This window comes from Eleutherodactylus coqui, chromosome 5, assembly GCF_035609145.1.
Source record: "Eleutherodactylus coqui strain aEleCoq1 chromosome 5, aEleCoq1.hap1, whole genome shotgun sequence".
NCBI lineage: Eukaryota > Metazoa > Chordata > Amphibia > Anura > Eleutherodactylidae > Eleutherodactylus > Eleutherodactylus coqui.
The window spans coordinates 105,638,999-105,663,403 of record NC_089841.1 but is presented as its reverse complement, the minus strand read 5'-3'; the positions used below and the strand labels follow the sequence as shown (position 1 = coordinate 105,663,403).

At 40.4% G+C, this 24,405-nt stretch overlaps 1 protein-coding gene across 1 annotated transcript in view; it reads right to left on the bottom strand.

The window, feature by feature from the left end:
- Positions 1-24,405, bottom strand: part of ADGRV1 (adhesion G protein-coupled receptor V1) — a 400,714-nt gene that overhangs the window by 261,924 nt on the left and 114,385 nt on the right. The window contains exons 32-44 of the mRNA XM_066604894.1: positions 23,505-24,313; positions 20,984-21,193; positions 20,254-20,384; positions 15,735-15,834; positions 14,064-14,243; positions 13,087-13,244; positions 12,779-12,872; positions 7,572-7,650; positions 5,755-5,893; positions 4,214-4,355; positions 3,855-4,117; positions 1,966-2,141; positions 1,697-1,821 (exon numbers count right to left, since the gene is read on the bottom strand). Coding sequence (XP_066460991.1) covers positions 1,697-1,821; positions 1,966-2,141; positions 3,855-4,117; positions 4,214-4,355; positions 5,755-5,893; positions 7,572-7,650; positions 12,779-12,872; positions 13,087-13,244; positions 14,064-14,243; positions 15,735-15,834; positions 20,254-20,384; positions 20,984-21,193; positions 23,505-24,313 — 2,606 coding nt within the window. The remainder of the gene's footprint in view (positions 1-1,696; positions 1,822-1,965; positions 2,142-3,854; positions 4,118-4,213; positions 4,356-5,754; positions 5,894-7,571; positions 7,651-12,778; positions 12,873-13,086; positions 13,245-14,063; positions 14,244-15,734; positions 15,835-20,253; positions 20,385-20,983; positions 21,194-23,504; positions 24,314-24,405) is intronic.

Sequence of the window (24,405 nt, the reverse complement as noted above, 5' to 3'; positions counted from 1 at the left end):
TAAAAAAGACACTTTCTCACCTCTCCAGATCCATCGCGGGTCTCCTCCGTCACGGCCGGTCTTCTTTCTTTAGCATGGCAGATGTGTCCGGGTGCATGCGCAGTGCTTTTTTTTTTTCAAATCTCCTGCTTTCCCGGCGATCCACGGCACATCCACAGTGACAGCTGCGGGTGGTCCGTAGATCAGACGGCTTCCATTGACCTCAATGGAAGCCGTCCCTGCGGGATTCGCAGGAAAATGGAGCATGCTGCGATTTCTTCCCGCATGCTTTTAGTTGCTTTGCAGGCACCCATCTGTCCCTATAGGCAGGTTGATTTGTGGATCTCCCGCACAGGTGCCACAAATCAAATTTGCCCGTGGACATTGGGCCTAAGTGCTCTCCCTATGCAGTAATCTGCATGTAAGCACAAGTGCTTTATCCTGGATGTAAAGCTATCTATCAGTATATTCACTGGCCGTTGTGTCATGACATTGTCCTACACCACAAACCTCAGTGCAGTATTGCCTTTAAGAGATAATAGAAGAGATTTAACAGTGCATCAAAAGATTAAAGCTGACGAATGGTCCTTACAGCTGACACAATTGTATCACGCCTGGGACTTCTCAGGCACTTAGGAATTACATAAGGGGTGTCAGGGGTGTAGTGAAGCAAGAGCATGCTTGTGAGTTAAATGACATTATAAAGAAAATGTCACGGACATAACTTGGGTTTGTGGCAGTTGTTACATAGTGACTTGCTTCTCCTACTATTTACTTACTGAGCCTAATGGGCTATGATTTAGAATTCCCCATCGGTATGAAACGCATTGTGCTACCATGTTATTAACATATGCAGAGATACAGTTCGAATGTTTTTAATCTTGGATGTTTGAGGACCACCAGTTTCTCTTCTTAGGCCAGGCTCACATGGCCATAATTCCTAGGGTTCCATGTATGAGAGACGCGAGCATGCAGCAAGTACACAATGACACGCATACTTGCTGTGTGTCGCAATTGCCATCGCTATCTTGACATGCATGCACGCGTAATATGTGCAAAGATAGAACATACTGCAATTCTTTTTTTTTGTGCACAGATTTTACACAATTCACAGACTTTACACAATTTGTATAAGCGGCAACATGGGAGCCTACAGGAGATTAGTACAGCGTATTACATGCGCAAATCCTGCATGCATAATATGCTTTCACCAAATGCTTGTGTGAGCCCGGCCCTAACTGCATATAGCTACGAAGCAGATAGTTAGTTGATACATCAGATATGTATATGGTGAATACAATACAGCACATGGTCAGGGAGTGACAGTGCTAATCGGCACTGGAATCCAACCACTTATGCAGTAAAGCAGTAGATTCATCTTCCATAGCAGCTGCAATTGAATGCATTTTCTTATAGCTACTATATGGCAGAAATACTATCTCGCACATTTGCTAATTTGCATATATTTTTCCCAGGGAACATTGCTTGTACAACTCCCTGTACCAGCTGGATCGCCACAAGGAGAACCAGTACCCAATAAAAGCGACAATTCTTAATCTCTACATACTGGATGTTGTAGGTTATTTAGGAAAAAGGGAATCAAAATTATTACTACTTTTGCATTACTTTTCCTTTCAGGTTGGGATGGAAGTTAGCAAGTAGTGGTAGATATATCACAGCAATAAGGACATTGTCAAACAATAGGTATATGTCTTACTTATGCCAAATGCGCTCCCTGATACGGTCTCCCATTCCACGCTCACAGACATGTTCAGGCCGTTGCTGCGGGACACTTTCAGATAGACTGTTGCATTGTTCTCCTCAACTGTTACAGAACTTGTTCTAATCATTCAGGGCAGGATGTAAAGCAGAGAGGAAAATAAGCTTACATAACAATTAATATGGCATATTGTCTATTTATCTCTACTTTATGAATACAGGTATTTTAAGCTGTAAGAACTGTATTACCTGTTTTATTACCATTACCTGTTATTAGTGGGGAAGATGCTAAACAGTCCCTGGGGTGCTTGGTTTTGGAGCACCGTTATCTCTGTGTGGATTCTAGTGCCTAGTCTAGCACCCCCTGTAGGATTATGCAGGGTGATGGTAAAATGTTCATCCATCTCCGGTTCTGCATCCAGTACTGCAGCAATTTCCAAGGTCTGTATAAACAAATCAAGGAATCAGAATCGGCACCCAACGTTTATTAAGTGAAATGCAACAGGGATACAGAATATTCTTTTTATTTAGAAAGATGATTTTAAAATAGTCGAATTGTGGTGTAAAAAGTTACACATTTTTGCACAAGATGTAAGCATTTATGACTTGCTGTCCTTTTCCGCTGTCATCACTGTAACTTTCAAAAAAGTGGGCAAAGCTTGGCGAAAGAGACAGCGCAACAAACTGAATTTATACTAAAAAATGGCACACCTTAATAAATTCGCCGAATCTTACTCTCAGGGGACATTGCTTGTACAACTCCCTGTACCAGCTGATCATGTGATCAGCTCAGCCCAACCAGAGAGCAGGTATAGTGATAGTGATCCAAAAATAAGATAAAAATCCCAGCACTTCCTTAAAAGTTCAACTTTATTGGTAATCCATTAAAATGACAAAGATAGTGACTGCACACAACAGCACCTACGCGTTTCAAGAGTTACCACTCTAAGTCAAAACAGAATGGTCACTTTAAATATGCTACATTGTGTTTCTTAGTGGCGTTATTTTACTCATTCTCTGATTTTTGTGCCAGTGGGGTTTTTCGCAGTCAAAGTAGGTTGTAGATTTTGTGTTTTTCTATGCCACAAAGCTGGGAGGGGTATCATCATTCCTTAGGGAGAGCACATAGAAGGTGTGTGAGGAGACTTATAAGGCCATTTAGGCTCCTCTGGGAAATATATGCAAATAAGGAAGATGGAACAATACCTTTGCAGCGCCACCTATTGGTTAGCAGCATTCCTGCAAATCAATGTCTGACCCTTTATACAGGTCTTTGCAACAATTATTGGGAATTGAAAAACCAAGCCAGAATCCATACACAGACGGCTGTTTCGGGATATTTGCCCCTCATCAGTGTGCAGTAGGATTTTGGCTTGGCTAGTTAGAGGCCTATGACGTGAGTTGGTAGGGGTATCATCACTCCTTGAGGTCACTAGCCAAGCCAGAAACCTTCTGCACACTGGTGAGGGGCAAAAACCCCCAAACAGCTGTATCTGTATGGTTTTCTGTCTTTTGGTCAATTCCTAATCATTGTTATAAAGACTTGTTTAAAGGGTCTCACATTGATTTGCAGAAATGCTGCCATCCAATAGGTGGAACTGCAGAGGCATTGTTTTATCTTCATTATTTGCATCTCTGCCGGATAAAGCAAATTTGTGAATGAAAAATTGCCATGCAAAAAATTCTTGTTAAAAACTGCATGTAGCATTTAAAAGACACTGGCCTTTTTTCATGTGTTTTTGGGTAAAAATAATGGGGCCACAAAAAAATTATGTGTGAAGAAAGCCTAAAAGGGGTTCTCCAGGGTAAAAAAAAGTCTGCTTTGTATTTCAGAAATGATGCCACACATTGGCTATGTATTACAGCCCAGCCCCACTCAACTAATAGATTGAATGATCTACAGTACCAGATAAACAGCCTTTGGGCTAAAGTGATACTTTAAAAAAAAAAAAAAAAAAGAGCAGATCTAACCCTGAACAATGCCTTTAAGAGTGAATAGTAAATCTGAGCAATCCATATGTTCCCAATTCATGCCATCCATCCTAAAATATATATATAACTGATATAACTGGAGACCAGCTGGATACTAGTTGAGCAAACAAATCTACTAGTATGAGAAACCAAACCTATGCTGTAATAGCATCCATGCAGGTTACCTTGAACCTCACTCCTTCTTCTAGTATGACATAGCCTTGTACAGGATTCAGATCACCAGAGGCATCGGAGCCATTCTCCCCACTGATAAAATACTGAACGGTAACGGTCCCAAATATTCCTTGTGGGGGGTCCCTGATAATACAGAGCACTGCCACACTCTCTGTTAAGTACTTTGCAGTGGGCTCCCTCAGGAAGAAGTGCTCAGTATTGTTAAAGGATATAATCCCATGACCATCGTCATTGGCAAGGATGGTTACGGTAGCTGTCATGAAAGGAACACAACATAGTAGGTTGTAAAGCATATATTAATATGCATATGACAACTTCATAATATATAACATGCAATCAATTGTATCACCTGTGGTATTCTGCCCCAACTCCAGTCCATGGGAAGGATTTGCAAGAATCAGTTGGAATTGTTCATCTCCTTCTGGGATATCATCATCATTGATATTTACATCAATAAATTTGTATTTTTCCCCATCAGTAAATGCTAAAATCTGAAAAAAATGTTGTTGACTTTACTACTTGCTTTACATTTAAAGGTTAAATACACATTTGCACTCTTTCTTAATCAATGTGATTATGGAAATGCAGATTTTTTAATAATTGATTTTCATTAAAAACTTCTGACTATTTGATTTCTATACTTGTATAGTTTTCCAAGGCACTGCAGACTAGAGGACTGAAATCTTAGCAAATTCTGTAAGTCAGAGTGAACTGACAGCTCCTCCCATAGCCTGCTTCCCTGCTGTATAGGTACCTTCACTGACTTTCCACTGAGCTATTACAGAACCTATTTGACAGCGTCAGGGGATGGTGGAGGAGATCAGGAAAACATGAGCCGAGAAAGATACTATTACAGAGGGCTGTAATTCACTCACTGGAGTGAAATGAAAAAAAATAAAAAATTCCACCATTTTTCTGGGGTGTGGGTGTGAGGGTTTTGTTTTTATAGTATACACACTGCAGCAAAAATGACATGATAACTTTATTCTATGAGTCAATACAATTACTATGATACTAAATTCATATATATTTTTTTTGCTGTACTACTTATAAAAAATTGAGTTATTTTCTCCTGCCATCTTCTGACAGCAATAACTTTTTTAGTTTCCTTCAACATAGTTGTGTGAGGGCTCATTTTTTGCAGGATGTCCTGTAATTTCTATTCAGAGTAGATATGACTTGTTGATCGCTTTTTATTACATTTTTCTTGGAGATGGTTTGACCAAAAAAGTGCAACTCTGGTGTTTTTTTTTTCTGACAACGTTCACTGTGCAGGGTAAATAATGCGTTATTTTGATAACTCAGACTTTTATAAATGCAGCAATACAAAATATGTTTTTTTTTCAATTTAGATTCTTTTATCAGAAATATGGCAATAGAGTTTTTTTTTACTTTTATCTTTATTTTTAATAAGTAGTAAAACTGTTTTAAACTGATTGTTAAATTTTTTTTAGTCCCCATACAGGACATGAACTTATGATGTAATACCATAGTATAACATTATACTGTGATCTGACAGGCAATCTATTATGACTTGAAAGGTAATCTGCAATAGCAGCCTAAAGCCCCCCAGCTGCGATGGCAATTGCACGGTACTCCATGATCTCATTTCAAGGGGCCACTCAGGACCCCTGAACATCAATTGGGGCATGTAAATGCTGCTGTCAGAATTGAAATGGTTAACAGCTCTGATCAGTGGCATTACTGATGGGAGCTATTGCGGGCGGGTGTTGGCTGTAAGAAATAGCTGGCACTCGTACTGTATGGAGCAGCATCGTCACCCCAATACCCCTCCATACAAACCCCTAACCTCCGAGACATTACTGCAGCATTAAGGGGTTAATTACAGAAACTCTACAGACAGATTCTCTTTAAGTAGCAATATTTTACCATTGAAGTGACATTATAATCCATTCCAAGTTGAGCCCCTATATTCTGTGCATAGAAAAACAATGAAACGTTTCCAAAGGTTCCTTTGTTCCGATAGGCAACAAGCGTTAAAATGCCATGGGTTTCATTGACTTCAAAGCTGAGGGGAAAGAAAGAAGACTGTGTATTAGTTTACAAAGGGAAAATTTTAGAAATTGTTCAATTTGATTCTTTTGGACAAACACAATGATGTTGAATCAGACTCTGTTCACATCTGCATTTGAGTTTCTGTTTTCTTGTTCCATCATGGAAACCAGAATCATTCATCCTGAAAACTAAACCTCTGGCAAGTTCTCCCAAAGATGATGCCTCAGCCTGTCTACAATGGTGCGAGTAGCGTTGTAGTTGGACACTTAAGTAGAGGAAGAACATTCTATGAAATGACGAATCATACTATTCCATCTCTAAATCAGATGGACATACCTGGGTGTGGAGGATGCCTGGGAAATACCTGTCTGTCATGTTAACAGTTAAGTACAGCAAAGGTTTTGTTAGAATCTGGGAATGTGTTATGTTGCATGGTCTCGGTCCGTTGGTTGTAATAGCAAGAATCAGGAACATACAGCTGACATTCTACATAATAATGTGCTGCCAACAATGTGGTAATAGTCTGAGAATGGACATCAATACTTCCAACAAGGCAACATGCCTTGTCACTAACCCAACACTGTTTTATATTGATTTGAGGATATGGATGTTCCACCATTAGCCTTGCCTGCACAGAGTCCCAGCCTGGACCCTACGAAACATCTCTGGGATTAACTGGAATGTCGGGGCAAGAAATATGAACCATGTCCATCGTCTTTGAGAGAACTAGCCAGATGTTTGCAGGATTAATGGGGGAATTGCCAGCTGAAACGTATCAGACGTTAGTAGAAGTTATGCCACATAGAGTATCCAATGTCATTGGGGGCCAAAGGAGCCACACAAAGTATAAATATATGTAAATAAATACTACTTTTGATTCTTGCTCAGGTGTCCAGTTACTTCTGATAGAATAGTGTAGACACTGCTATGTAATATTCCAGTCTTTATGTCATTTATACCCCTAGGCAGGACGTCAATAATCCAGGTACACTATCTACAGTCCAGGTATAACTTGTGAACCTGCCATATACTATTTGGGATCATGACATCAAGTTTCCAAACACTATTCATTTGCTTGAAACATAAATGTGAAATATTTAGCAACCGCATTAAGAATCTTCATATCCTTCTTCAAATTCAAAGACCAAATTCCTAATATTAGCTCAATAATGAAATGTTGATGAAAAGAAACAAACTCCGAATTACTGGTTGGTTTCTAAAAATGTGTAATATTCTTTGTGACAAGTAACTAGACTAGAAGGAAACAAGTCCAACATCAAACTGGATGCTGTAAGCCACTTATAGTGACATGCCAATCCTGTGTCCTTTATGGCTTAATATGGATTAAAAATCTATTGGACAAGATCATTTTAACTGTATCACCTGACCATCCAATGTGTAGGATGGCTGTCCTTCGCTGGAGAGAGGATTGGGCATGTTGGATTAGAACATGCTCGATCTTTTACTTTCGTGGGAGATAAGCTGCTGCCAGAGTTCTTCAGCAGTGATTTATTCTTGATTCCCCGTTGAAGTAAATATACACATTCCATCAAGCAGTGCATGTTTATTGGGAAATGGGGGTAAATACACCCGTATATGAACAGCTGTCCTCATCCATATGATAGGAACCTAACAAGCAGCACTTAAAAAGAACTGAAGAAGTTGCAAAACAGCAATTCATTTGCATATACCTGGTCCTCTGCCACTCAATAACTCCCTGGATGCCATCATTGGCATCAATAATAATCTGGGCTGTCAAACCTTCAGCATCTATAAATCAGGACATAAAAAGATTTACAGTTTATACAAAAATACATTAAACAGATTTCAATGACAGTAAAGTGTTTTTGTATGCATCAAAGTATTACGAAGCTGTCATAATGACCTAAATCCAATTCTCCCCAAGTCAGGGTCACATAAATTGAACAAGCTGAGATCTCTGTTGCCATTTTAAGTTTCATTGCATTAACGCCCCGGGACCAGAGTGTGGGGTATATTACCGGCTGTTCATTGCTGATGTTCCTCCAATCTGCTGGTTCCGGATCCTGTTTTCAGCTATCCAAAATAAAAGCTACAATTTCCTAGTTATCTAATGCATGCTATGCACTGCTCTCTGATTGGCCAGCACTGTTTTCTTTGTGAACCCCTTGAAGACTTCCCATTTTTCATTTTTTTTTTAAATTTTCTCCCACTTTCAAAAAATCATAACGATTTTATTTTTCTGCTGACATAGCCATACGAGGGCTTGTCTTTTGTTGGCAGATTTGTATTTTTCAATGGTACTATTTAATGTACCATATAATGCTTTGAAAAATATTTCAACATTTCTAAGTGTAGTGATACAGAAACAAAAGACACAATTGTGCATTTTTTTTTTGGGGGGGGGGGTTGTTTTTGCAACACACATGGTGTGGCAAAATTGACACAAAACTTTTGAAAAATAGTCCTTAAAAAATACTTTATCAGGATTTTTTGACCACCATAACTTTTTTACTTTTCCATTGATGGGGTTGTGTGAAGTCTTGCTTTTTAAGAGAAGATATGTAGTTGTTATTGGTACTTTTTGATCACTTTTTATAAAAGATTTTCTTGAAGATGGGATGAACAAAAAAAAATTGTAATTCTGGTATTGTGTATTTTTTTCTCACAGTGTTCACCGTGTGACATAAATAATGCATTATTTTATTAAAACAGACATTTCCCATTTTTAACAGAAAAAAACACATTTCACTGCGCCTGTAAAAGTGATTTTCTTTAAACTTTAAACATTTTTTTTTTGTAATACATGAAAAAATCTTACTTATTTACATTTCTTTAGTCCTCATAGGGCAGGGCTTAATAGGCAAATAGCCACGGCTATTTCATCTATTCAGGTGACTGAGGGAGCTTTCTCCCTGTGTCGGGCCATTTAAATGCCGCTGCCAGAATTAATAACGGGAGCTAAATGGTTAATGACTGCAGTTGGAGTCATGTCCGATCATGGCCATTGTGGCTGGGCAGCTCCTGTTAGCCTGTGTCTTCATGTGTGCAATGTGTTGTAATACAGTATGATGCTATCACATTAGGGTTTTTGTAGATTATGCTTTATAGCGGTGATGTTACAATAGGGGTCACTAAGAAGCACTATAACATAAAAAATGTGGCATCAAGCTTTGATAGAGACCAAGAAAGGTTGAAATGTATCTTTTTTTTTTTTTTTTTAATATAGAGGAACAAAAGGCTTTTTGATCTGATTTTCACCATTTATGCTGCCACATTTTTTTATGTTTTCTATGGACTATTGAAGGGATCTAAAAGTTCAAGCTCCCAGAGTGGCCTTGCATTGTATCCGCCTTGCCTAATTGGAATTTGTCTGTGTGTGCTGTTGGACTCTATTTTTTTTAACTAGGAAGCACTATTACTGTGAGGGGTCACAAAGGGTATGGCTTAAAGGAGATGTCCCGCGCCGAAACGGGTTTTTTTTTTTTTAAACCCCCCCCCCGTTCGGCGCGAGACAACCCCGATGCAGGGGTTAAAAAAACCACCCGCACAGCGCTTACCTGAATCCCGGCGGTCCGGTGACTTCAATACTTACCGCTGAAGATGGCCGCCGGGATCTTCTACCTTCGTGGACCGCAGCTCTTCTGTGCGGTCCACTGCCGATTCCAGCCTCCTGATTGGCTGGAATCGGCACGTGACGGGGCGGAGCTACACGGAGCCGCTCTCTGGCACGAGCGGCTCCATAGAAGACTGCTGAAGACCCGGACTGCGCAAGCGCGGCTAATTTGGCCATCGGAGGCCAAAAATTAGTCGGCTCCATGGGAACGAGGACGCTAGCAACGGAGCAGGTAAGTAAAAAACTTTTTATAACTTCTGTATGGCTCATAATTAATGCACAATGTACATTACAAAGTGCATTATTATGGCCATACAGAAGTGTATAGACCCACTTGCTGCCTCGGGACAACCCCTTTAACATGAAAATGGGTAAGGCCTAATGTAAGAAAAATTAGCAGCAATTTGGAAGGTATGGCTTAAGCATCGTCATACGGTTGTCAGGACCAGTGGCTCCCGGAGCCTCCGTGCCCGCAGCACTGGTCCTATCACCCAGACGGCTGGGGTGCGGCGCAGGGGGAATCCGGTGCTGGTGACCGCCCCTGGCCGCCGTTGCCCTGTTTGCCGCCGGGTTGCTAGGGACACGGGGGCGCCGTCCCGCGCCGTGTCCCAGTTGCCATGGCAGCCAGGCGCGCGTCCTTTATCTCTGCCTGGCCAGCTTATGCAGGCGACCGGCTTGCTTGCACTGTGGATTAGTTTCTGCTGCTGTCTGACTCCCGCCCCAATCAGCTGCTGAGGCGGGAGTTCTGACAGCATTTAAACTTCTCTGTGTCTGTCAGTACCTGCCAATGTATGTTTGTCTCCAGGCTACACATGCATACTTGGATTGCGCTCCCGGCTTTTGACCCTCGGACTTCGGACCTGACCTTGCTTTGCCTGACCCCTTTGTACCGTGTACCCTCCAGTTCCCGACTCCGACTGTCTGACTCCCCTCTGCATTCATTTGTTTCCAGAGTTTGTCTGTATCAGTCACCATGCCCCGCTTCCCTAGTAAGTGTAGGGACCGTCGCCCTGGGGCTTAGCACAGGGGGGCAAGTAGGTAGGGACAGGGGTTGCGGGTAGGATTAGGGACTGCCCCAACCCAGTCCCTGACAACGGTAGATCTCCTGGACCATATCACTATGAATGGGATATTAAAATGACTGCAGTGAAATATGAATATGAGTTGGAGTTCCATTTTAAATACAGCATGATGCACATAATCTCCGCAGCGAGGCCCGGTATATTTAATTTCTTCTATTATGTTTTTATTTTGACTTAAGGGTGAAGTGAATCCTGGATTTACTAACATCAAATAACACAGAGACATATTTAGCGTATCGCAGCCCTGCAGCAGATGCTGCCAGTGCAGATAATATCACAATTGTTTTATGACTCTTCTATGTAAGCCATGATTCATAATCTCTGTTACTGAGATGCATCCAAATTTGTGGATTTGATGGGGGTAAATATAAAATAGAAGTGTTGACTGGTGATAGACAGTTGTGGCACAAGGAAATATGGAGCATGAAATATCTGATTAATTACCTTTCATCCTGTAAGATATAAATTCTATGAGCATGCACAGAGGAAAATAAAAACAAAAAATGTTAACGTTTTGAGGAAATAAGAAATAAGGTAAAGTGGGGGTTACTGAGAAGCAGAGTAAAATGCCTAGAATCCTTGTTCTACCGTAAACTACACATGTAAGTATATTAAAATAAAGCCATTTTTAGATGCCACAGGGGTTTCAACATAGTCCAGGATCATGGACCGGTCGTGGTTTTGCTTTATTAATGTCACTAGAATATGCCATCATCACTGTTTGATCATGGGGTCTGCTCTATGGAACCTGAGAATAAAAGGTACAGCACTAGTATAGCACAGTGGAAGGAGCGGATACAGTTACTGCACAGGAAACACAATGCTAACCTAGCAAAGATGATAGAAGTAACCCTTTCCAATCCACTGTCTGACATCTGAAGACATTCTGATTGAAGCTCGTACAGCTCCGATGTCTTAAAATGTCTGGCAGGGTATTCTTACTCTATATTACTGGCCACTTTGTGGTCAGGGGTCTCTCCAGTATGTCCCATACTGCAGCACTGGCTCTAGCCAGCAGATGGCACCATTGTAAAATGGCAGAAAGAGAAAGCCCCCTAGGAAACCCTGAACCCAAAATTGGATTGCAAAGGGTTAAAGGGCCTTTTCCACAGAAAACATCACATATCTATAGCATAGGTGATAAATATATGATAATTGGGTGTTCGATGGTTGGAACCCTCATGGATCCTCCTAGTAAATGGAACAATGGTGCCCATGCATGATCACTTCTCTAATCACTTCCATGGGACTGAGGGAGATAACCAAGCACATTTTTGGCTACCTCTATAGTCAGTGAAAGTAACAGTGGTCACTCATGCACACCATTATTCCATTCAACTGTCTGACTTGGATTGCGCCATTCTCATAAGCGGTGAGATGCCCAGCAGTCCAAACCCCAGTGATCATACATTTATCACCTATCATGTATATAGGTGATGTATGTTTTAGTGGGATACAATCTTTAAAGGGTTATTGCATTTTGAGCATAAATTTGGTGTTATTTGTTCCATATAAAGTATATTATTACACATGTTTAGGATTTAACGTTATTGCTGAAAATGTATGCAGTATAATTTACATAGCGTTTGAGGTCGGCTTTTATGATATAGTGTTTTTGATTGAAATTTGATTGTTCCAATTAAACCATAGCAATCTATTAAAGACATTTTCCAGGAAAATACTATAATTTTCAGAATAGGTCATCAATAGCTGATCAGCTGGGGTCTGCCGGTCAGGATCCTGGCCAATCAGCTGATGGAGTGCCTGCTGTCAGTGCCACCACACAGAGAATTACGGAGTGGAAGCTGCTGCTCTGACCTCTCTGTAGTGGCCGTCCCTTGTAATTGCAGATGCAGCTGTCAGTAAAATCAATGGAAACTGCACCTGCAGTTACAAGTTCTGGCCACTGCATGGTGGTTGGAGCAGCAGCTTCCGCTCCATACCTCTGTGTATAGTGGCATTGACAGCAGCTGCATGATCAGATGATTGGCCCAGGGTCCCGAGCGGCAGAATCAACTATTGATGACCTATCCAGAGCATAGCTCATGAATAATATTTCTCTGGAAAACCCCTTTAAGCCCATTATACTTGAGCCCCACAAAACCAGCAATATTAAGAAAGGAATGTGTAAGAATTCTTTGTTCATTGTGCACAAGAAGTGGTATACATGGGATTAAAAAATGACATGTCTGATATACTATGAAATCATCTATAGCAATACCTAGACGTGGAGGAGAAGATGTCACTAACTTCACAGTCAGTTCCACAGATACCAGGGTAACGAAGATGTACTCCTGGAGTTCTGGTATGTCATCCTATGGGGAGAAATAAAATATTTTTGATAAATGAGGCGTTAGAGGATTGTGAAATATGTGGTTAGATTCACAAACAAAGTAAAATAGCTAAAAACAGCTTCATGAGATTGATGTCACTTACGATTGACAGTATAAAGACTTCATACATTATGTAATAAATTACTAGTTGCTACATTCTTGTAGAGTAAATTATAAAAGTGAACATGAACATTACCTCTAAAATAGTCACATTGATGGCAGCAGTTGTTTCACCATCCACAATGATCAGAGATCCAGATGTGTCAATGTAGTCAAGGCCTGGTTCTGCTGGGGTCATACTGGTACCATTCAGAGGATGTGTCACACATGTGGTGTAAGTGATATTAATGTCTCCTAATAAAAGTACAAAGTAAAACACAAGTATTTTTATGCAATAATAAAAACATGGTTATGACATTATCTATCCACCTCTCTCTCATATCTATTAAAGGGTTGTGCCAAATCTGCACCCATGGCCCAATGTCCCGACCCTACAAAATAATATGCTTTTGCAAATCCAATGCTTTGTTACAAGTGAAGGAGTTTCCACCCACTGCCAAAATGCCATCTCCTGATTGTTTTCTTACTGTGGACACGACCTGCAGTAGTTCAATCAGTAGACGTCACGCACTCAGCGCATAGTAGCTCCCTTCTTTAGACTCTGCAATGAAACGGCGCATGCATACTTGTGCGGTTCTCATTGCACAGGGCGTGCATGCGCCATTAAGTTGTGGCTGTCCTGTGTGAGAAAGGCCTCTCTGGAATAACATGAGCATAATTGACTGACCGACAGCATTTGGTTTTTATTGAAGAGGCACCTAGAAAGTGTCGAGCACAGAAAGGGTGCTCATGGGAAATGTAGTTTACACTACATCAGTACGAGTCATGTGTTTCCTGCTTCCTGACCACCCCGACAATCTTTTTAAATGACTGGTAATATTGGAATGATTGGAGTGCCAAATATTGATGGGAAGAAGCTGAAGAAGTTGAGGTGTCCCCACTTGGCGTGCATGAACAGCATCTATTAAACAATATCTAAGTAATTTGTGGACTTTAGCAGTGAGGTGGCAACTTGGCCCAACCCCTTTATTCTACTTTTTACCTATTGATATAATTAGAACCAAATTCTGCAACTTTCATAACACTACAACTATTTTGTCACTTTACACCAACCTAAAGATCCGTATTCTCGGTTAATGAAGAGCTGGATGGTTTTATTAGCTTCTTGAGTTAACACAATCCTTGAAGAAGGAGCAAAATTTATCAGTCCATGTGGCTCATCGCTGGCTTCTACCGTAAGGACGGCTTCATATCCTTGTTCATCAAGAACAGCTGCACTAGGGCCTGACATTCCTAATACAAGTCAATGACACAAGAATATAGACATAAATAGCTGGAGACGTCTTTTGCTCTCTATCAAGTACCCAAGCCAATGTGACAATTGTGGAGATCATTGCTCACAGCGAAGATGTAAGCATAAAAATTCCAGAAATCAACAGGGAATTTTATTCTATGCTCACATTTCTTACATATTACAAGTCCTGGTCGCAGAAGTATGGGAAATTGCAAATATTAATGCAACTAAGAGATCAAGATCAACACAAAGTCTAAGGTAATATTTTTAAGGTAATATAAATACAAGCAGTAGAATTATGAAGGACAGAATGAGCAAAAAGCTTAAAGGGGTTTTCTCATTATTAAAGAGGTTAGGGTAGCTTCATATCTGCTTCTAAACCTCCGGCTGAAGATTCCGTCACAGATGCGGCTGAAAATCCTGGAAGAAAAAGCACCGTATGCACTGATTTTTCTTCCGTCCAAAAGCCGGCCAGTTGGGGGGAAAGCGGGCAGACCCCATTATAGTCAATGCAGTCTGCCCTGCGCTGTTCGGGTCTGTCCAGAGACGGAACTGTAAGGCCATAAGGATTCCCTTTTCCTGCTCCACAAATGGAGCAAGTAAAGAGCCATCCCCAGGCAAAAACAATATTTCAAAAAGCTGATCACTATCATGGAAATTCAACAAACGCAAACAAAAGCAGCCATATTCCCTTCAGCAATCCTTCGGTGCTGCTGTTCCAGCGGTGCCCAATCCCCTCTCCACTTCCTGCTGCAGCAGCAATGACGTCCCAACAGCAGGACATGTGACCACTGCAGTTAATTACTGGATAAAATAAGACAATGATGGCGGCAGCGGTCACATGTCTCTAATGTCAGTAACATCATGGCTGCCGTAGGGTGTAGAGAGCAGAGGGGTATAGGGCACTGTTATAATGGTAGTGGCAGGGAATTATGGAGGCGAGTATGACTTATTTTATAAATTTCCACAAGAGTGAGCACCTTTCAAAAAAAATTTGCATGTGTAACCCCTTAAGTATTACATTTCTCTGTTAGATCTGGCGAAACACAAATTCAAAAAATACTCTTTTGTCTAGATACTGCTGTCACATACTTGTTATGGTGCTCCGGTGTTCTTTTGATTCCCTCAGAACGTCCGCCTAATGTGCCCCGTGCTGGTAGTGACACATGTCCAGTAGCTCGGTCCACTGTTTGGATCCTCTTATACACGAGTGATTCTTACTGGTATGCAGGGCAGCTATTGAGAATCAGAGCAACTTGTCACCAGCCCGGGACATATCAGGAGGACGGCCTGAGAGGGAACCAAAAGACGACAAGGGGGTCTGCTAACAAGTATGTAACAGCAATATCTAGGCACACAAGCATTTTTTAAATGGTTCCAATTGTAAAATGTCATTTGTAATTAACTGATTAAATGCAATTTAATCATGGGACACCATCTTTAGCTATAGCTGCACTTCAGTAAGAATGTTTTGATTATTGCAATTTTACCTTCAGTTATGACATTGTGCAGGACAATTTGATACTCTTCTTTCTCCTCAGGAATCTGATCATCTAGCAGATGAACAGTAAAACTTGTGTTCAATGACCCCTAGTTAAAAGAAATTCATTGTTAAATGGCTGGACAATTTTGCTGGTAAACAGTAGTTTTACTTATAAAACCATGTGGCCAATAACAATTAATGTACAAACTGTGCCAACATGCGGTTCAGCGCATATTTCAGTTGCATGACAGTTGCCCAGAAGCCCACTTTGGAGTCTTACCCCTATCTCCAGACTCCACAGTGTAGGAACAAAATAAATCAAATAGGTTACATTACATTAATTGGTCAGGAAGAGAGGGGGGATACCAAACTTTATTCTTGTCCTGGGTGCAAGAAGACCTAGCTACACCTCTGCAATAGAAAATGACTAGAATGTAGAATAAAACTTTGCACCATGAAGACATCTTGGCAAAATCTACTAAGTAAATCAGTAATCAGCAGGCTATTTCTACATGATATACCAAAAAAAGTTTAGAACACTGTTCATATGCTAAATGACAAAAAATAGGGCCCTTTTGATCCAAAGCCAGTGCTAATCCTGACCCTAGGCTGTTTCTGGTATTGCAGCCTAGATCCTCTCATAGATTTGCAGAATTGACTTGGCCAAGTATACATGTATTCTCAATTGGTGGAGGGAAATAAGCCCCTGCCAGACACTTCTAGTGGCAGCTTCTGTGAGAACAAAGGATTCGGCATGTTAAGATCCTTCTTTTCCTTTCAACATCTAGCATCGGTAGAAAGTTGGGATGACCCTATAAAAGTTAAGTGTTGTTCACTCTTGACAAAGTTGTCGAGTTTGGCTGACATTCTTTTAATGCGTATGGCCACCTCTAGGCTCTCAAAACAGATCTAGACTAAAATTTCAGTGAACAATCCAGAAAAAAAAAACACTACTGTGAGACATGTCTTTATAAAGTCATATCAGTCATATCACAAAGTTATATATCATGGTATTTGTCACACCTCATTCAAGTATTAGTCTGTGATACTCTTGTATTAGAAAAAACTATTATAGAGGTCATGTCATACAAGCCAATTCTCTCGAAACAACATTAATGCTCGGCACAGTCGGTGGGTCCAGACGAAGACGAGGCCAAAGAACACGCTGGCTAGATACAATCAGGTTTGACACGAACATGACTGTGGAAAATCTGAATGAAGCAGCTAAAGACATGGAAGCATGGCGTATGCTGATCCACAAGGTGACCGAAAGTCGGCAACGACAAATCATGATCATCATTATGAAGGTGATATCTATATTAGCTATCCAGAAAAATTAGATTTGCAAGCTTTCAGAGGCTAGAAGCTTCTTCATTTAATGGATGACAAATAAGCAAATGACAGAGAGGTAAAACAATTTAAATGATATTGCATCAAGATATACCAGAGTCATAGAACTGAAATGTGTGTATAAAATGAAAGGGAAAAGTGATGACTTAGGAAGTCACAGATTAGACTGATGGATATGAAGTATAATAAACCTAAGGGTTAGGTTGAGTTTGTCTGTCAACAACTGGAAGGTTCTTGTCAATTTGAATTCCCAAAAAGTTTCTTTACATGTTGTTCTTGAGTATTAAGACTTTAAGGCCCATTATACTGTGTTCTATATTCTCCAGTATATCTTACAATGTGGTGCACATGATACAGTATACAAGGTGCCCTGAAGGAATTTACATTGAAGAAACAAAACAGGGACAGCCTTCTAGGATGTATTTGCACAGATAGATAATAACAAAAGAAGCCTGATACACCCATGCGGAAGCACTTCTCTGGACAAGACCACAGTTTAATGGATCTAAAAGTCTTAATATGCAAAGGTCATTTTTAGAACGAAAGAGAGAAAAATTTGAAAATTCAAACTAATAATAACTTTCCGGTCATTGACATAAGGACTCAAGCTAGTATCTGAATTTATGACTCACTACTGGTGTTGTTCATCTTAATCAGACAGGTGATCAAATCACCATGATTTTAGTCAAATTAAATTAGGCAAGTCCGAACCGATTTTTGTCGAAAATAGCAGGAAAATCGAACTTCTCATAATATGTGCTGCAGAGGTCATCATGAAGCCAATCATCAGCCATGGTGCCTTAATGATGTCATCAAATGTTTCCTTCATCTTGCAAATTGGAAATAGTTTAATTGGATGCCTTCATCACATGACCTAGCTATATATAACATAGGCACCTTGTAACTAACGCCCATTTTACAGTAGAGCACAGGTCAGAGAAGCTGCATCATGTTTATATGCCTATATAGCACGTCGTCCAGATCTACATGGGGGGGTGGGGGGGTGGAAACAGGCTGAACTGGATAGACATTTGTCTTTTTTTTAGCCTAGCATACTATGTTAGATATTCTGCAGAGGATGTATTGCTGCTGGGTATGAAAGCTTGTATACCAGAGGGAACTTAAAAGGGGTTCTATGGGATAGAGCAGAGAAAGAAGCTGCATTACATTTATATGTGTATCAGAAACCTGGTCTGTACATTGGGAGAGAGAATATTTCTGCTGCTTTCAACATATATAGCTGCAAAGCAGATAGTCAAACTATGTTTTGGTGGGGGAACATTGCAGTTAACTTTTTGTGGGCTCAGACGTCGTTCAAAGTCGCCAGTCCAGCCAGAATTATTTGTAGGCCTTACACAGCTAGCAGTGAGGTGAGGCGAACTCAATTATGCTACACCAAACAACATACAAGCTATACACTGTGGCCTTCTGTTCTCACATATTGTGCCTCCCAGGGACTGCACGCCTATGACAGATTTCACTGATTAGTTGATACATTGGTAATTTTTGCTCACATATGATTGAGCATAGATTTATATCAAAGACCTCCCAGTGTGATGGTGGCGCAGAGTGTTAAGGCAGCAGAATGCAGTCCTAAGCTCTTATTCACGACATGAAGGTTGCGAGTTCAATCCCCATGTGGTTCAGGTAGCTCAAGGTTGACTCAGCCTTCCATCCTTCCGAAGTCGGTAAAATGAGTACCCAGCTTGCTTACCTGAAAGCACTGCGGAATAAGTTGGCGCTATACAAATAACAAGTCCCTTCCCCTGATGCTACTGCTGCTTCCTTCTCCTGCTTCTGCCATTTTGCCATTTTGCCTGACTATTTACCCGTGAGTATGGAAATATGGTGGAAATATGTTTTCACAAGGAGCACTCTGCCCTCAAGATGCTGGTAGTGCTGCTGCTCTTTCTCCTACTTCCGCCATGTTTCCTCTCTTCCTTTGGCTCAACATTTGGCTGTTCTATTCGCCTGGTAGAATTTGTCTTTTACAAACTTTATGACATTTATGACAGCCACCCACCTGCTATCTCCCTTGGCATATGTTTGGTAACTCTACTGCTTTTCCTTGGAGAAAGCCTGTACTTAAGTGTTGTGTTCGCCTGGCAGAATTTGTCCTTGTAAAATTTCTAGCAATGTTTTTAACATAAGCACCATACCTGCTGTCTTGTGTGGCACAATTTTTGGTAACTCAACAGCTGTTCCTCAGAGCAGGTCTGTGCTTGAGTGTTCTGTTCACCTGGTAGAAATTTTCTTTGTAAAATCGATGGCATTGCTTTTAATACAGGCAGCCCACCTGTTGTCCTCATTGGTGCAATTTTTGATCTAGGAGACCTTATGTGGGCCACAGTTTGTTTTCACTGACCCCCTTGTGATAAAATTGACCCCTACACCACTGTACATTATTTTTACCAGGTTTCGGGAAGAGCACAGTGTTCTCGAGATCTGTGTTTATATTTCTATGCAATTTGGGGGGCTTTGGCTGTATTGGGGACTGTCTGGAGGGCAAAATGGTGAAACCAATTTTTACTCCAATTAACTTGAATGGGAGTCAGAATCGTCTGTCCCAATTCACAATGATTTTTGTGAAATTGTCCTCATACTAACACAAACCGATTATTCCACTTGTCGCTCATCACTACTCATTACATGCCCATTTTACACCCCCGGCCTAATGTGTGACTTCCTAAGTCATCACCTTCCCCTTTCATCTTACACAAACCTTAGTTCTATGAATCTGGTATATCTTGATGTAACGTAATTTAAATTATTGTGCTTTTCCTTAATTTGTCATGGCCTAATGAAGGGGCCTCTGAGCTCTAAAAGCTTGCAAATATAATTTTTCTGGTTAGCCAATAAAAGGTATCACCTCTATTATACCATTGTTGTTTTAATATAAGAGTATTTAACATCACAGCTTTTTCTGGCTCAAACGGTACCACACTATTTTTGCTGTACAAGTATTGGTCTATACAGAAACACCATAGAAGTAAGGAAATACAATACTTTGATTTAATGCAGAGTCTTCCATACATAAATCATGTGTGGTTACGTTGAGATGTACTATGTGTGCTGCACCATAAAACAATGTAGATTACTGCTGTAAACGATTAACTGACAGTAAAAAGATGAATAACTGGTTGTATAATTCATTCGGATATATTCACTACACTTACATCTGGGAAGAAAATAACTCCTGCGCTATTTTCAAAGTTTAGGTTTACATGGAGTCCAACAATTTTCCAGTGAACGGTCACATTGCTTCGACCAGGGGGAGTCCGTAATACATTGAACTGCAGTTTTTCACCTGTAAAATTACACAATAAATATAAAGCATATTCAGGTCTTTAAAGGGTTTTTTCCTGAACTTAAAATTGCTTCACCAGCACCTTTTGTGCTTCCTGGTTGCGCCTGACGAAGACATGTGACTTCTGCAGCCAATCACTGGCTATAGAAGGTCACTGCTGTGGCCAGTGATTGGCTGCAGCAGTCACATGTCCTGGTCAGCAGTAACCAGGAAGGAAAGAGTGGTCATGAAGCAACCCCTTTAACATTTTCAGGGAATAGCTAGATAATTGTAAACATGACTGACGGTAGATGTTAGTAGAATATAAGGCTAGGCTAAGTTTACATCATATTTGTAAAATCTGTTCACCCATATGGCCCTTTAAAATGAAATGAGGATTAGATAATGGTGTAAATGAGAGGGGAAACATTCCCTATGGAAATATTAGAAAAGGTTCCCCCTCTTCCTGAGCCAAGATCCAATTCTGCTCCTGACCTAAAAAAGATGAATATAAGAACAGATCTGCAGAACATGATGTAAACCTAGTGTTATGGGGAGAGGTCAGATTGACAAAATTGCTCCTCCTTCTTACATATCTGAGAACTGCAAAGAGAACGTACCTTCCCGACCAATGACCGACCTTGAAGATGTCTGAAAACCAATCCTGCCAGCAACATTATCATTGGCCAAAATGACTATAGTAACCGTGTTGGAGCTAGGAAGAATGCGGCTTCCTCCCTCAGTATGCGTAAGCCCAACCACAATACTCTCGTCATCCTCTGGGTCTGTATCATCCAGTATTACAACAGTCACCACTTTGCTTGTTTCACCTGCCAAAACAATAAAATGATTTCTGTAGATGAGCTGACCAATTTCTGATAAATTATATTACAAAGTATGGAATTTAATACGAAATGCTGCTGGAGAGATCTTATTTCCTAAAAATCTTAAACCATTGTAAAACAATTACTGATTGAAACCACTTTGCTGTTAAAGAGAGTGTATCAGATTATTTATTAATAATTAAAACCAGATATTGAAACACTCTCTTTTCAATTTTTTTTATTTATTTTCTGATAGATTTTTTTCTTCACACGGCCATGGGGGTGGCCACTTTGTCTGAGCTGCTGTTAACAGAATTTAGAGATATTCTTTACAGCAGCCACATGGACATAGGAAAATATAGACTGTTTATGACTCATTGACGTCTATCGGATCTTGCTGTGGCCATGCTCTGCAGAGTTCATTGTGCAGGGAGGGGGAAGAGGTGAGCTGTGATTATGAGCTATTGTGAATGGCGCCATCCTGTATTATCTGTACATAAGTGTTACATTCCATTGTAATCCTGTCTGTGATGATAATGAGATGACTACTGAAAGGTTTTCTCTATAGAACAGGAAGTATCAGGCTATTATGAGGCTTAGTGGACAGAGTGAAAACTGAAAGATTTCAGGATTATTTTTTAATATAGATAATACGTAAAATTTTAAAAAAATCACTATGAAATATGTTTATTGTAAAAGCTGTGTTTAAACAATAGCTCATTTTCTGATGACACATTCCATTTAATGATGGTATCTAAAAGCCATTACTGTTACCAAGTCTACTGTGTGGGTTCTCCACTATTTATATGCCACCAATATCCATCTCAGTTGCTCTTCTTTTTGCATGTGTGGCAATACTGATAGCTGTGGAGCCCTGCGAATTCTAGCTAGGATGACATGAACATCTCTGCTGCAATTAAAGGACTTTATGATTTATGGACATCACATTCTTCCTTTTAACCTCTATCAGTCAGTGTCAAAGACTTGTCAAAGAAAGTGCCATAGCCAGTGATAAATCACCTACGCATTTCAGATGTTAGCCCTTAGCCATAGCATATCCTTTTACGGGTCATCATTTTATACATGAAATCAATCAATACACGTGACTTGCTAAAACCAATCTTATTATAATCCTAATTAACATATAAACAACATGCTAATTAAAAAATAGTAAACTATATCAGTAGAGCAAAGTGATATAATGTCTAATATACAGACCGGCAGGAAACTTGCTTTCTAATAAATATAGTTTTAGGATTGGTGTTAATAAGATATGTGTGTGGGTTGATTCATGAATAAATGTATGATCCACAAAGATATATGCCATGACTAGAAGCAATGGGATGAAACTGAAAGAGAGGAGACACAAATTAGATATTAGAAAAAACTTTCTGACAGTGAGGGTGATCAATAAGTGGAACAGATTGCCATGGGAGGTGGTGAGTTCTCCTTTAATGGAAGTGTTCAAACAGAGGTTGGACAAATATCTGTCTAGGATGATTTAGTGAATCCTGCACTGAGTAGGTGGTTGGAACCGATGACCTTCAGAGGTCCCTTCCAACTCTACCATTCTATGACTAAGGACTGAAGTCTGAAACGCGTAAGTTATCTAAGTGGCTGTGGCATCTTCTTTGATGTGTTAGTTTTAACACGTCTGCAATAAGGAAAGATTAATTCAAGTATTGCTGATGTTGGAGTAGAACCAGTAAGTATGACCGCCTTCTATGATTTTTATTTAATTGATTTGCCCCCATTCTGTGATTTATTTGTAATGTTAGTAGGGACTCGCAAGATAAAGGAGAACCTTCGATACAGGTTAGGAGCTTACGTATTCTGGCCAAAATACTAACGATTACTTGGCTTTTTTTATTATTTTTTGCAAGAAGCAGTCTGGCTTTAAAATGCTTGGGGAGCTCTAGGTGTCAGTACCAATTTGGCTTAAATATGAGTTGCAGGGCAGCCCACTGAATCTAATAGTATAGTAGTCATTAATGGGCTGTAACCAGTATGGTGCGCTAAATGTATCGGTGGGACTGGCACCCTTACTATGCAGTTATAATGCGGGGCAGCCACCCCCACACCCGCTAATTTGTAGTAGGCGTGTGAGTGGTTATGCATTTGTATTTTGCAGCTGTGCAAGCTGTGTAGCATTTTGCCTGTTCTGCATGCTGGGAGGTAGTCTTTGTGCCTGCCCTTGTATCTCTTTATCAGTATACTAATAAGTATGGCCATAATAATAGGTAATAACAAGACTAAAAAAATAGTAGAAAACAGAACATGCCTGACGTACTGCATGTATAAAGAGTGAGAACTGTACCTTCAGCAAAGATTAATAGTTCTTCATCTGCCATAAAATCGTTTCTGGATGCTGTTCCTCCAACAATGCCCCATTCCAATAACACTTGTCCTAGACTGCCCTCTCGGCGCTCTATTACCAGCTGGACCATTGTATGTGGTTGTTCTTGCACTTCCACATGGTGCCCATCATCAGTGGCATTCGGACTTCGGCTGTAAATGACGAAGACCCCAAAAGCATCTCCATTCATCATGATCACAACCACCGATGTGTTCAACTGACCTATCGTTGGCTGATCCCTTAAGCTGGCAGAAATGTTTAGTAGCCTGACCTCAAGAAGTGACACAATGAATCGCTCATCTAATTCTGGAAAACTGTCAGTCAGTATTGAAACTGTAATATTTGCAAACTCCTCTCCTTCTTTCATCGTGAACCACTGCCCCGTAACGGTCTCATAATCGCTCCCAGCTGTGGCTTGGGAGCTAAACAGCACAGACACGCTGGTTATGTTCTTCTTATATGTCCAGAACTGTGTGCTGTTTGCAAGTTGGTCTGATAGTGCTGTTATCCAGAAACACTGAGGATTGCCAGAGACAATGCCATAAGAAAAACAGGAGCATACTTGGGTTTTAAGACATGCAATGGCACAAGCCTCAAGAGGGTTACTGGCCAAGGAGACATTGACATCAGTTCTTGAAGATACTAATGGGGTTCCTGGGAATGGAGATTCATAGTAAGACAACATGTCGTGTCCCTCTTCAACGGCAAGACCAACCACATCCATTTCAGTGGTGCCATATAGTAACTGTAAGTGGCCAAATCGCCCTCCACTGTAAAGTGAAAACAAAAATAATGCAAAAAAAGATCACTAAAATATTTATATGTATGATCTATGCTTCTAAAACAGCAATATGTATCACTG